Source organism: Arachis hypogaea, chromosome 11, assembly GCF_003086295.3.
Source record: "Arachis hypogaea cultivar Tifrunner chromosome 11, arahy.Tifrunner.gnm2.J5K5, whole genome shotgun sequence".
NCBI lineage: Eukaryota > Viridiplantae > Streptophyta > Magnoliopsida > Fabales > Fabaceae > Arachis > Arachis hypogaea.
The window spans coordinates 4,119,046-4,133,335 of NC_092046.1; the positions used below are offsets into that span (position 1 = coordinate 4,119,046).

At 30.1% G+C, this 14,290-nt stretch overlaps 2 protein-coding genes across 2 annotated transcripts; one reads left to right on the forward strand and one right to left on the reverse strand.

Annotated features, from left to right (window-relative positions):
• The first annotated feature begins 1,909 nt into the window (after nucleotides 1-1,909).
• Nucleotides 1,910-3,405, forward strand: LOC112719965 (uncharacterized protein At5g39865-like). The gene has a single exon (XM_025770729.3). It carries the CDS (start codon nucleotides 2,151-2,153, stop codon nucleotides 2,979-2,981), a length of 831 nt encoding a protein of 276 aa, XP_025626514.1. The 5' UTR covers nucleotides 1,910-2,150; the 3' UTR covers nucleotides 2,982-3,405.
• A 2,023-nt stretch (nucleotides 3,406-5,428) lies between these two features.
• LOC112719966 (asparagine synthetase [glutamine-hydrolyzing]) lies at nucleotides 5,429-13,080 on the reverse strand. The gene is made up of 12 exons (XM_025770730.3): nucleotides 12,706-13,080; nucleotides 11,553-11,691; nucleotides 10,350-10,445; nucleotides 10,115-10,256; nucleotides 8,989-9,341; nucleotides 8,108-8,188; nucleotides 7,781-8,002; nucleotides 7,117-7,251; nucleotides 6,916-6,993; nucleotides 6,714-6,800; nucleotides 6,506-6,613; nucleotides 5,429-5,918 (listed from the first exon to the last, which is right to left on the reverse strand). Exons 1-12 carry the CDS (start codon nucleotides 12,783-12,785, stop codon nucleotides 5,679-5,681), a joined length of 1,761 nt encoding a protein of 586 aa, XP_025626515.1. The 5' UTR covers nucleotides 12,786-13,080; the 3' UTR covers nucleotides 5,429-5,678.
• Nucleotides 13,081-14,290: the final 1,210 nt, after the last annotated feature.

The following is a 14,290-nucleotide window of genomic DNA, read 5'->3' on the forward strand; positions in this document are numbered from 1 at the left end:
AATTATAAAATCAAAAAATTCTAAAATATGTTATGAGAAAAATTCTAGAGAGCAGTATTTGTTGTTTTTTATCAGTATTTTTAGTCATTAGTACAATTTCTTTAATCTAACAACATGTTTTTAATCAATACTTTTAAATATTGTTAATTAATTGCTGATAAAAAAGTAATAAATTTTACAGCTCTCGTCTTTTAAATTAGTTCTCGAAAGATTTTTTTAATCAACTCGTCCTTTAAAAATTTTAAATTAGTCATGTTAGTCATTTCGTCACTTCTATTGCTAACGGCGTCAGAGTTTATTGATGTGATACGTTAAGTAACATCACAACACACGCCTAGTAGTCTTAATTGACTATTAACATGGTTAATTTATGAAAATAGATCAAATCAATTCCAAATTGAAGGATTCCAATGCCTCAGGTTTTCTCCTCAATTAGATTTTGATTTGATATAATTTTATTATGTTAATAGTCAATTAGGACTCCTACGTGTGTATTGTGGTATCACTTAACGTATCATATTAGTAAATTTTGACACCATCAATAAAAAAAGTGACAAATGACTAACATGATTAATTTAAAATATTTGAAGAACGAATTTAATTAAAAAAAAATCTTTTAGAGACCAATTTAAAAAATAAATCATCTTTTTTTATGGACTAATTCAACCATTTATTCAGTATTCCTCATATATTAATTCTAAATGTGAAAATGACAAATATATTAAACCAAACAAAATTTCTCTAAAATAATAGTTATTGTGACCAAAAAAAAGAAAAACATTTTAAAAACTTTCTATCAATATTTAATTATTTTAGAGTATTTCTAATGGAGTGTTTTTAGATTATCACTTTTAAAAAATGGATTGATTTAGAATTGAAATATCAATATATATTGGAGTTGATTTATGAAATAAAACTGGTATCACCTTCGAGATACAATATCACTTTGATAGAAAACCAATAAAATTTTACAATTCATATAATTATGTTGATGAAATAATTTTAAATAATATAAAATTTTAATTAAACTAATATTAAATATTAAAAGAACAAATTTTAGTTTTAGTTTTAAATTGTCATTTATGACATATAATTCCACAAATATTTTTATAAATAAAAAATAAAATAAAATAAAATTAGAACTAACATTAAAGAGAATGGAGATACACTTAAGAGAGAAACTGGTAATCATCATTTATTAAATTATTTTTTTAACTACGAACCTTTTATCCTCTTGCTCTTTACCAATAGTAAAACTGTCTTGAAGAACAATAAAGAGGTTATCATTGATGTCCTAATTGGTGTTGGTTGTGCTGCCAATTTCTGCTGGTAGAGAGAGGATGGTAACAAGCAATTTGTCAAACTATGCAATCAATGAACAACAATGTTATACATTTCCTTATTTTATCTCTATAGAGTGACTATAGACAATTTTAAAAAAACTACTATTAAAATTGCCAAAATAGCATGCTTGTTAAATAATGGAATATAGAGCTGCATTTCATTTGTGTGTTAATACGTATGCACATATCTAGGTCCAAGAAACTGATATTGACTTCTTTTGCAGAGTGCAGTGGTAGTAATTACTAATTAGCAGCTTCTTGCATGTATTTACATACATACATGAACAGATCTCTATAAACAGACAACACAGAGACACAGAAGAAGAACATATAATTTGTCCATATTTATACAAGGTTGTAATAAGATCCTCTTACTCACACTCATCCATATTCCGCTTCTTTCTTCTAGGTTCTCCCTCTTGAAAACCCCTCGTGAAAGCGAAAAATTAAAACCAACCCCTCAACTACCTTAACCACCCCCAAATTTCCATATTCTGTTTCCCCTCTTTTTCTTCTTCCCTCGCTCATTCATTCACATCTTAACCCTTCACACTTCTCTGCTAAAATCAAAATGCAAAGCCATTCATTCTTCAATCTCTTACCTCAAACACCAAAATCCAAACTTTGAACAACCAAATCCAACCCTTCTCTCCAAAACAACAAATCAAGCAATACCCATTTCAGATATCCTCTAAAAATCAAACCTTTTTCACCTTTCAAAACCACAACCTCCCAAGAACGCTACAACAAAACAAGAAGAGGAGAAAGAAAAAAGCAACGAACTTTCTTCACAATTCTAGACCTTCAATGTGGTTACCATGGCAAAAATCATCAGCACTTCAAATTCACAACACATCATCCCAACAACCCCATTCTCATTTCTCATGTTCCTCCTTCAAAGACATTCAAACCCTCTTTCTTGAAGAACCCCCTACCACTACCGCCACCATCACAAAACCCAAACCCTCCACAACCATTTTCCACCGAGTCACACTCGCCAACTCGCTCCTCCGAGCCTGGTCAACTCACCTGCTCAACCAGCCCTCAAAACTCACCAACTTCCCCTCCCAAACCTATGCCTCACGCGCCGGAGAACCAGACCCACGCGCCGCAAAATCAGATGTACGCGCCGTCGAAATGGACTCACGCGCCAAGGAAACGGTCTCTTCGGTAATCGTCCCGCGAGCAGAGCAGCGCGTGGTAGTGTACTTCACCAGCCTGCGCGTGGTGCGGTCCACCTTCGAGGACTGCAAAACGGTGCGTTCCATCCTTCGCGGGTTCAAGGTAGCACTAGACGAGCGTGACGTGTCAATGGACTCGGGTTTTCTCCGGGAGCTTCGTCGGGTAACGGGTCGGCCAAACGGGCTGACCCTGCCACGTGTCTTCGTGAACGGTAGGTACGTGGGTGGGGCCGAAGAAGTGAGGTGGCTTCACGAAAGTGGAGAACTTAAGAAGCTTCTGGAAGGGTTGCCCGCATCGGATTCTTTGAGGCAGTGCCACGTGTGTGGGGACCACAGATTCGTGCTTTGCGGGGAGTGTTCCGGTGCGCGTAAGGTGTACGAGGAGAAAGGTGGATTCAAGACGTGTACGGCTTGCAATGAGAGTGGCTTGATCAGGTGCTTCTCTTGCTCTTGCTGATCCACCTGCACCCGCACCACCAATAATCACCCATCACTCTCTCATTTCATGATGATTTTTTTTTTTCATCTTTTTTGTTAGAGATATATACATTTGATATTTTCATCTGTCAATGAGTGAGTGGGACTGCTACAATAATTAAAATAATAACAACAAAAATGAAAAAGGACAATGAAAAGAGTAGTGGGGAAAAAGTGTCAATGACTCAAATATGCCAAGAGAAAACGAAAATAACACTAATTTTTATTTTTTTTTTGGTTAATTTTAGGAATTTTTTTTTTGGATTACTTAGTTTTGTAGTTGTATGGGCTTGTAAGAAATTGTTGATTGAAGGACATAACATGACTTTTCTGCCTGTGGCTATGTATTTTTTATTTGAAAATCCATGTTACCTATTAATAAGAAGCATGCTCTATTAATAATATTTTATTTATTGTTATTTAATTATAGATTAAATTAATATCAATACGCTGGGTTGCTCTACCAAACTGATTGAATTTTTCATCTGAATCATAAACCATTGTCAACAATGGTGATTACACCATTATTTTAAACAGGTGATATCTTTTTATCTTCTTTACTGTCACAATTTTTCAACACGGTGTTGGCAAAATTGCATAACATGATACACGGGAATGAATCCTCTCCAATTTTTGTAACAATTGAGGGAGTAATTTTTGTAACAATTGAGGGAGTAAAGTGTGATTTCTCACTGTTGATTTTATAAGTGGTTGATTTTATAGGTGGGACCAAAAATAAATATGAAAGAGAAAGTAATAGAGGGTTAAAGATCACACTTTACACTCTCAATTTTTTTTTAACAATTGAGAGGATCCATTCATTCCCCATCATTCACCAATCTATTACATTAACTCTTAGAAACTCAACATTATTTAATATATCTCAAGTTTTTAGTATTATTATTTTTAGTCTTAACTTACTAAAATTGATACTAATTAAACTGGATTTTGTCTTACTTTGACACTTAACTGAAAATATCTAGTACTAATTTGATTTTCAGAAAAAAAAAAAAAACTTGAGGAATGACTTGATTCTAGGGTGAAATTCAGAGATTGAATTGGGATTTAATTTATTTTAATATTTAGTGCAATAATAGATTATGGTTTTTCATTCGAGACTCGCAAAGGCAAAAGGCATGGCCTATATTTTATCATTTATCAAGCAGCACTCTCATCACTAAGAACAAGATCATGTTGTACAAAAGCAACGAATTATTATGACCCAAATGTGGAAATGTGACAAATGTAAGCAACCATATCATACTCGCATCTCTATAATATTGTATGAAATCAAATATAGTTATAATAATAGGGTAAGGAAATAGAAACATGTGACTATGTGAATCCTATAAAGGATATAATAATTCTTTAACCTATATAGTTGATAATTGATTTCGTGTGGTTAAATTTCTCTTGTTCCAACACCAATTATTGGTCATAGAAATTCATTTTTAGACCCAAGCTATGTTGGTGATGGGCATTGATTGCTTTCTTAAGGTACCAGATTTAGATGTTGTCTTATTTGGATTTGTGTATTTATGATAAGTATGGTGCACTGGACCTAAATTTTATGTATGGATGCTCACTAAAAGACTCAAGGATTTTTCCTCTCCCAATATAGAGAAAAACGAAATGATTCGTGATTCAAATCTTCGTTATATAAAGAGTGATTCAAATGCTTGTGATATAAAGAGTTGAAGTATTATTTAGAATATATTATTTTATATTTTTAGAATATTTTAATTTAATTTGATATATTTTGATTTTATTTATTTAATTATTAAATTGGGTCATATGTGTATGGGCTTTAGAGTTTTCTTTGTTTTAACTTAATAAGTGATTTTAAATACTGTAGTCGTAGTATAGAATGATTTAGAGGTTTGAAAACCCCTTTTTGGATAATTAAAATTGAGGAGTCTCTCTTGTTGTATCGAGAAATTGAGTAGAAAGTTGAGGATTCCCTTCGATTCAATTGCGTTGACAAGTTAGGTTGAGGAGTCTCTTTCTTGTTGCGTCAAGAAATTGGGTAGAAAGTAGAGTGATTCTCTTTATACTCAATTTCAATCTATCCTTTTTATTTTTATTTCATTTTCAATGTATCTTTTTATTCAGTTTAAATTCTATCTTTTTGTTTATCTATTATTTCTTTATCACAAAATTTTACATAAAAAAAAAATTAAGTACGTAAAAATATAAAATTGTAACAAGATTTAAATTATAAAATCGTCAGATTTAATACAAATTTTATAAAATTGATTGACTAATTTAAAATTATAATATCAAAAGATTTTAAGAATTAAATTGAAATTCTAACTAATATGTTCCAAAAAAAAATTTGTTTCTTTCAACCGCCAGAAATTAAGATAAGTTTAAGTTGTGTTTTTATTTTTTAATTTTTAAAATTTTATAAAGGGAAAAAAGTGAAAATAATGGATAAAAAAAATATTTCATTAAGGAAGTACTTCAAGGGAGTAACAATAACCTAATACATTTGCTCAACTAAAACACAAATTCTTTCATGGATAACAAAAAATAATAAACTCAGATTCCCAGACTAATTATTTTCTTCATTTAATTAAAAAAACAAAACAAATGAGTAACATAAGAACACCATCAGCATCACACTCTCGTGAATCCTTTATTCCAATTAGGCATAGATAGAAGATAGAAGATTGAATTAATGGCCATTAGTGGCACCATTGGTGGTGGTGGTGGTGGCAGCACCGTTCTGAGCTTCAACCTTGTTTGGTTCCACAATGTCAGAAGTAACCAATTTGGTGTTAGCAGAATTGTGAATTCCCCATGCTGCCCTTCCTGAAGGGTCCATGTTGTTTGACCATTCAGGGAACCAACTTAGTGCCTTTGGTGTGCAACATGCAACTGTTGGTTCCCATGGAATTGTCAATCTAGCCGGTTGCTGCAAATAAATAAATACAAATTCAAAATTAGTATCACATATAAGAATTAGTAAAATAATAATTACTATAAAACATAAATGTTTAACTAAAAGTGAGAAATGCATGTCTTAATCTCCATTATTAGTTAATTATCATAGAAATTTATAAAGATTTTGAAATATTAGTATGAAAAATAATAAAATAATATAATGCTAACAATAGTATATATAAAATAAGAGGCACTCTACTATACAGATTGAGATTGTATAGAGAGAGAATTAAATTCTTTTTATAATTATTTTTTATTATTTTATTAATGTTCAAAATATGGGTCCTAATATTTTCAATCTCTCTTTCATCACATAAAAAGAAAGATCTATATATAAACTTACATCTTTACCGTATAATTCACCATAAAATAATTAACAAAAAAATAACGGATAAAATATCTCTAAAGTAAAAAGATTGGTAAAATGATAAAGTGAGAAATTAATTATCATTAAATTTGTAATGTTTATTGCGTAAATTTTACTATTTTGTATATATATATATATATATATATATGAATTTATGCTTTAATTGATCATTGTTGAATTGTCTAAATCACCTTAGGAAAGATCTTCTCAAAAATCATCCTGTATAAATAAGCTTCTTTTGTTGGAGGAGTGTGAAGTGGGTAGGTTCTTGCAGCATTAAGCATCATAGTGTCGGTAACCTGTGATAATAAGTTGAAAAATCAATACAATATTATTGAAGGTAGAGAAAACATACATAATTAATTTGAATTAGCATAATTAAGATAGATTAAGATTTACATGACTAGCAGCATGTGCCTTGAGTGCATCAATCCAATTATACCCAACTCCATCACTCATTTGCTCCTTTTGCCTCCACAGTATATGCTGTATATAAGATTAATCATGCCAAAAAAATGTTATTTTTCAAATGTCAATAATTTATCCTTTATTTTATACACTTAGGATATGTTTAATTAGTTGGATGATAAAATTAAAATACCTGTGGAAGATAGGGACGTTCTTTGTCATCAAAGGCGTTCCTAAGAATCCATTTCTCAATTCGTCTTTTTTGTCCAGACTGATGAAAATGTTCAAATAATAAAAATTTTGAACTAGTTATAAACTTATAATAATCTATTAATACTAACTAATTAATAAATTAACCACACAACAAAGTAATTAAAAAATATATATTAATTACCATCTTGTTATCAGGATCAATACCCATGACCACACTAACAAACTCCTTATCCAAGTATGGGAATCTAGCTTCAAGTCCCCAAGCTGATGTTGCTTTGTTTGCTCTTAGACAATCATATTGGTGTAGCGCTTTAATCTGCACATGACATGGTATCAGTCTTTTTATTCCGAATCTCGCTTGAAGGATCCGGTGAAAAATATTATTTAAATCAATAATGTTAGGAATTAAAATAGTTCCAGCTAAAAATCAGCTAAATACTTTTTGGTGAATCTAAAACTTCTATTTGGATAGTGCTTATGCTAGACATTAGGATGTTTCTTTTCTTTGTAAATTGGATGGTTATGAATCTGTTTTCTAATTTATCATGTTTTAGACATTTGGAGAGAGGAGGAGGGTGAAGAGATAGAAGCTAATTGAATCAGTTTCCGTGATTCACGTTGCAATGATACTAAACGTATCTCCTCCTAATTTAAATGTGGTGAAACATTTAATAACCAATATTTTGAATCATAAATAAATAAAACTAATTACTATATTTATAATTAATTAAATTGTTCTATTTTTGGCTGATTTATAGTTGGTTCCATATACTTTTCCTATTTAAATATAGCTATTATCGTATTTTGTGTCAACATATAAGGCCGATGATAAGAATATATAATACCTTGCGACAACTTTCTTGGTGGAGTTCTTCCTTGTTTGGTGCCTTATGGAAGTACAAGTAACCTCCAAAGATCTCATCAGAGCCTTCTCCAGAGAGAACCATCTTGATTCCATGTGATTTAATCTTACGAGATATGAGATATGTTGGTATGCTTGATCTAACTGTTGTTAATTCATATGATTCAATGTGGTAGATCACATCTTCAATAGCATCGATTCCATCCTGAACAGGACAAATAATTAAATTCATTCACCATGGTACATAATTAATTGAAGCACTATAATCAATCAAAATTTAGAATGTAAAGTGAAAAAAAAAAGAATGTACTTGAGGAGTGAAGTGAAATTCATGATGAACTGTTCCTAAGTAATCAGCAACTTGTCTTCCAGCCTTCAAATCAGGTGAGCCCTGCTCAAGAACATAAACAAATGGTAAGTTAGTTAAAGTTACCATATTCTCCAAATGGTGCTATTTGTATAAAAATGTCTTTCTATGAAAATGATAGTTAAAATATTGAGACATATTATATTAAATAATTTAATTAAATATGTTAAATTATCTAATAAACTCCGCCTATGTTACACTTGCGGTACATAGCCGGTCCCAAGCCCGGATAAAGGAGGAGGGTTGTGTTAGGTCTTCGGCAACCAACATAAAAATATAGCCGAACCCCCATGACATGACATGTTAAATTATCTAATAATTTTCAATTATCAGTTATCTTTAAACATTTTTTATTTTTTATCATAATCAACCTGACTGGTTGTTCGACTGAATTAATTGAAAATAAACCAGCAAATGGTCAACTTCAAGGTGAAAACCAATTTTAAACTAGTTAAAAATCTGTGAACTAATTGAACCGATCTAATTCTTTAGTAGTTAATCAATTTAAACTAAAGAAACACAAAATATTTTTTTAAGAAGTATATATTTTATATATAAATATATTATTTTATTTAATCATGCTATATGTATACTAAAAATCGTTCACGAATATAAAATATATATTAAAAATGAATTAAACAATACATATATTTTTACACAAATATATAATAGTAGATTTTATAGTTAGTTTTTTATGTGTATATAATATTTTTATACCTTTAAATGTTTAGTTCCACCTGTCTAACCTTGATCTTCATAGTAATGACCTTGCTAAAGGATTGAAATTTTGGTAATAATAATAATAAAAGTGATGAGGTACATACCTCAAGGCCAATGCAAAAGGAATGAATGGTAGTTCCCAATTGCTTGCCAGCTTTAGTTTCAGCCAAGTAGCGAGAAGTGATGGAAGCAACCAACGATGAGTCTAAGCCTCCGGAGAGTAACACACCAAAGGGCACATCCGTCATTAACCTCTTTACAACTGCCTTCTCCAAAGCATTTCTCAAAACCATGGGGTCATAAGGTGTTGTTGGAATAATCTCAGAGAACCAAACAGGATTGTACCATCTCCTAAATCCTCTCTCTCTGCTTGAGTACAAAGTACCAGGTTGAAACCTTTCAAAATGTTCGCAATCTTCATGCATCGTTTTGTACTCAGATGAAACCCACACTGAGGCTGTAACACAATCAAAAGATAAAATTAGGTTAGATCGATAAAATTATCTAAAATAGATTATTTGTGTAATAATTTGAACAATAATGCTAGGAAAGTAAGATAGTTTCAGTAAAAAATCAGTCAAATATCTCTAGGTGAATTTAAAATCTCTATGTGGATGGTGCTTATGTTATGCATTAGGATGTTTCTTTGTAAATTGGATGGTTCTGAATCAGTTTTTTGATTTATCATGTTTTAGGTATTTGGAGAGAGAAGGAGGGTGAAAAGACAGAAGCTAATTGAATCAATTTCCGTGATTTACGTTGCAATGATATCTCCTCTTAATTTGAATCTGGTGGAACATTTAATAATTAATATTTTAAATCATAAATAAATAAAACTAATTACTATATTTATAATTAATTAAGTTGTTTCATTCTTAGCTGATTTGGAGTTGGTTTCATATACTTTTCCTAATTTGAATAATTATGTCAGACTAACTTAATTTTTGATAAATATCAAAGGAAAAGTTTAGGGGCCAGCAACTTTGTTAAATTCTGGCCAGCATGTAACCAGCAAAGAAAAGTGAGCCATTGGATGAAATTTCAAACCAATCTCACACCATTAAAATCATCATTAATGGCTATTTGATGACTACAAATCACAAAAGTTACTGGCCCTAGTATTCCTCAATATCAAATTAGTTTAAATATTTTATGATTAAATATAAAAATTTATCGATAAGAAAGAAATTTTGGAAGTGAAATTAATAAAGGAATTTGTGGTAAAATTACCGTCTTCTCCCCAGCCAATGTAAAGGGAAGTGATCCCAATTGCATCACGCGCCACTAAGAAGTGGTTATCACGAGTGTCGTACAGCACAAAAGAAAATATGCCATCCAACATGTCCACAAAGTTCTCCCCATACTCCTCGTACTGATAATAACAAAAAGTATTTCAACAATTTCGTCTTAGATTTAATTCTAAATATTGAAGAATATTATTATTAAAAATAATTAATTTTATTACCAGGTGTGCAATGACTTCACAATCACTGTTGGTGCTGAAGGTGTGATTTGGCAACTTCTTCCTTAGCTCTTCATGATTGTATATTTCTCCATTTGCCTGTATATATATGTTCATAAAATCTATTACTTTTTGCTATCATAATTATTTTTTATTCATATTAGTAATAATTAGTAGTGAAACTTCAAACAAACCTCTATATTCATAGGAATATAGGATTGAAGAAGAATGATGGAGAACTATAATATTTACCCCAATAACGATAACAACGTAGTTTCCTCACAAATGCCCTAAGAATGTGTTTGTTTTTTGATACTGTCACTAAAATTGGAGGAATGACCTAGTATTGTATTTAATAACTAGAAACTAGAATTAAAATTATAATTTCGAAACACAAAATTTTAGTTTTTTCAGTTTTTTTTGGAAAAAATGGCACATGAGATTAAAATGTTTAAAGATAAAGACTGAAATTTTAATAACATTTTTTAAAAAATATTTATTTAACTTTTTAAATTTTAAATTTTCTCTTTAATTAGTCTTTATATTTATCTTAGACCAAACATAATATTAAGGCATAATCTAATCTAATATATTTTACATCAAATATAATATAAAAATTTAATTTGGTCTCTATCTCTTCGTCTTTGTCTCTCAATGTCTGTTTTTTAGTTTCAATTTCTTATTCAAATGTAGTCTAAAAAAATATTAGTTATTTTTTTTAGTGACTTAAAAAAAAATATTAGTTAAAAACACCACAAAAGTTTCCTTAAAAATTAAAAATATTTTTTATATTTTCGAACAATAACAACTTAGCAATATTTTTAAAATTTTTATCAAACTCTAAGGACAAAAAATATATTTTACCCTTATTATTATTATTATCTTCTCAAGTATTCTTGGGGCATTTTTTTTTAGTTAAATCCAAAAGATAATAAGTGTATATTGTAAATAAAAAAATATTTTAAAGTATTTTTTTGGTTTTTTATAGTATCATTCAGTGTGATAGATTAAAAACTAATCCGTTGTGGATCTGAAATTTATTTAAATATTTATCGTTGGTCAATAAATTACTACATATAAAAAATAAGATTCGAACTCTCAATATTTATTTAAAAAAATATTTTTTTTTTATGTTTAGAAAAAGAACAAATATGTGGTTGTTGTATGTGAATTAATTAGTAATGGTGGGAGAATAGTAGGGCCTACCACAACAGCAATAGTTTTGTCTTCATTAAAGAGAGGCTGATCCCCAGAGGTTAGATCCACAATTGCTAATCTTTGATGAGCCAAATAATTACCCTTGTGTTGGAATATCCCAATCCAATCTGGACCACGGTGCTTCAACCTATATAAAAACATTAGGATAATCAATTTCCCAAAATAGAAAAAATTAATTACAGTACCAAAATGGTAAACTAAACATGTAGCAGCAATTATTGATGAATCCTCACTTCCAAAGTAGATATGCTATTACATAATTTGTCTAAAATATTATATCCATAGATTCGCCTTGGTTAGCTTCAAAGTCAATATAGTGAGCATATATTGCAACGAATCTTTGACTAATCTAAGTTACAATAAAAATAAACAAATTAAGGTCTCTTCGATATTTTCTTAAAACACATAAATGAACATAATACCATATTTAGAAAAAAAAAGGTAAAAACTCAGGTGAAGTCGACTTCACGTGAAGTTGATATCTCAGAGTCGTTAGATAAAAATTTAGTCAAATCATCTAACGGCTCTCAGATATCAACTTCACGTAAAGTCGACTGCACCTGAGTTTTCACCAACAAAAAAAACATAATACTAGTAGTATTGTGAAATATATAATGGATTTATATCTTTTACGTATATAATTGATGTACTTTTGGATATCTCACATTATTATTGTAGTATATATCTTACACAGTCATATAACTACTACTTTTGTAACCAAAAAATAAATAAAAGAAAAATATAAATATAAATCGATTCAACTATTCAAAAATACAACTATGCTACGTATATACTAAAATCAGTTACTAAAATTAATCACTAGTATAAAATACATATTGAAATACAAATATATATTAAAAAAAAAATAAACCACATATATATTTATACACAAATATATTAGTGACTAATTTTAGTAGCTGATTTTGGTATTCAAATAGTATTTTTGTCAAAAATAATAATGCCACTCCTACCAATTGCTGTTGATAGTTTAGAACAATGCATCAAGCATGGAGGGAAAACGGGAAGATGACATATATATAGTTTTAACTTTTGATTCGACAATAAACGGTTGATCTAACAAATGAATTAGGGAACACATCAATAATAATATGAGAAATTAGAAGGGTAATGATTATTTTGCCTTTGAGCAAGGTGGATTATGCGACTCCTTTTGGCAGAGGAGTCATCAGAGCACCAAAGGCAAGCAAGTATCCCACACATTATTGTTGCTAATAAGACAAATAATTAAGTAGTAGTAGTGGTAATAATATAAGATAGATGTTCTCTCTTATTTCCTTTGAAAAAGGAAAACAAGAGAGAGAGAGAGGAAGATGTATGTGTATGTTATTTGGGAAATGTGCGGAGGGATATGCTGCATTTATAGGACAAAGAAGAGACGATTTGAGAGTGAAAGAGAGCAAGTAGAGCCAGAGGACCTCATCACCTCATCAATCATTGAATAATGAATAGAGAGAGCGTTGTTATATTATGTATGTGTCTCTCATCTTCTCTTCACGGATGCGTGAACGTGCTTCTGCCACTTAACCTCATCACCCTTCCCAATAATGTTAACGTTGCTTTCAGTCATTTCTAAATGTTTTGTGAAATTGTTATTAGGGGTAACAATGAATAAGACAGGGTAGGATAGGGTTTGGAGCCAATCTTAATCTTATCTGTATAAATTCAATTCTGTTTTATTCACGGGTTGAAAATATCTCAACCCTAACCTATTTGTTCTTAACCTGCGGGTATCCGACCCTACTCGCGGGTTACAAAAAAATGCAATATTATTATATAACTTGATGATAATTTAAAATAGAATTGACTTTTACGTAAAAAAAGTATTAAATTATCAATTAATAATTTTTTTTTTGTGGCTAAAGATTTTTTTTGCATTTAGTGAGAGGTTTTTGCTTCAACATCCACTTGAAATATATTTTTTTATAACATATACATATATAGGGTGCAGGTTGCTAGGATAAGATTAAGATTCAACCCGCACCCTACGCTACCGGCTGCGGATCGGGTTGGCAAACCTACTCGATCGGATGAGGTCGGATTGGATACCCGCGGGTAGGGTGCATGTTGCCACCCCTAATTATTATGACAAATTTTTTCTATATGAAAAAAATATTAGTGTTTTTGTTGAAAATGAAATTATTTGGTGTAATTACAAGTGGATGAATTTTGCAGGTGAAGAATCAACACACAAAGTGCATGTTGGACACGTGTTATCATCTTGACAATACGCAGAGTGCATGTTGGACATATGTCAACATTCTGGCCAACACGCAGAATGTAGTTGGATACTTTTTCTGTCCATCTACAATACTAAAATATATTTCAAATATTAATATTTAACCAAAATATCATCTTCATCTCTATATTAAAAATAATTTCTGACTTGTTATTACTTTAAAAAAAAATTAAACTGAATTTTATAGTTATTTATACAAATTAATAATTAATTAAAACTTTAAAGTTGTATTAGAATATATACTATTTAAGAAATTGACTAAGACACCATCTATAAAATTTTCGATACCTCTTTCGAGATATATTTTAGGGTTGAGTTATTGTACTCGTCACTCTAATAAAGGTTGTGAATTTGTCGAAATCAAACATCAATAAAATATGAGCAAATTAGTGTTTGTAAAAGCTATAAAAAGTTAAAAACCTTGTTGCATAAAATAATTTTAGAATTTACTCGAATGGACTAATTAAAT

Coding starts and splice junctions, on each gene's coding strand:
- LOC112719965 (XM_025770729.3), top strand. CDS start 2,151: ATGTGGTTACCATGGCAAAAATCATCAGCACTTCAAATTCACAACACA.
- LOC112719966 (XM_025770730.3), bottom strand. CDS start 12,785: ATGTGTGGGATACTTGCTTGCCTTTGGTGCTCTGATGACTCCTCTGCC. Junction 11,692..12,705: donor ATAATCCACCTTGCTCAAAG/GCAAAATAATCA, acceptor GTTTTTATATAG/GTTGAAGCACCGTGGTCCAG. Junction 8,189..8,988: donor CCTTTTGCATTGGCCTTGAG/GTATGTACCTCA, acceptor GTTCTTGAGCAG/GGCTCACCTGATTTGAAGGC.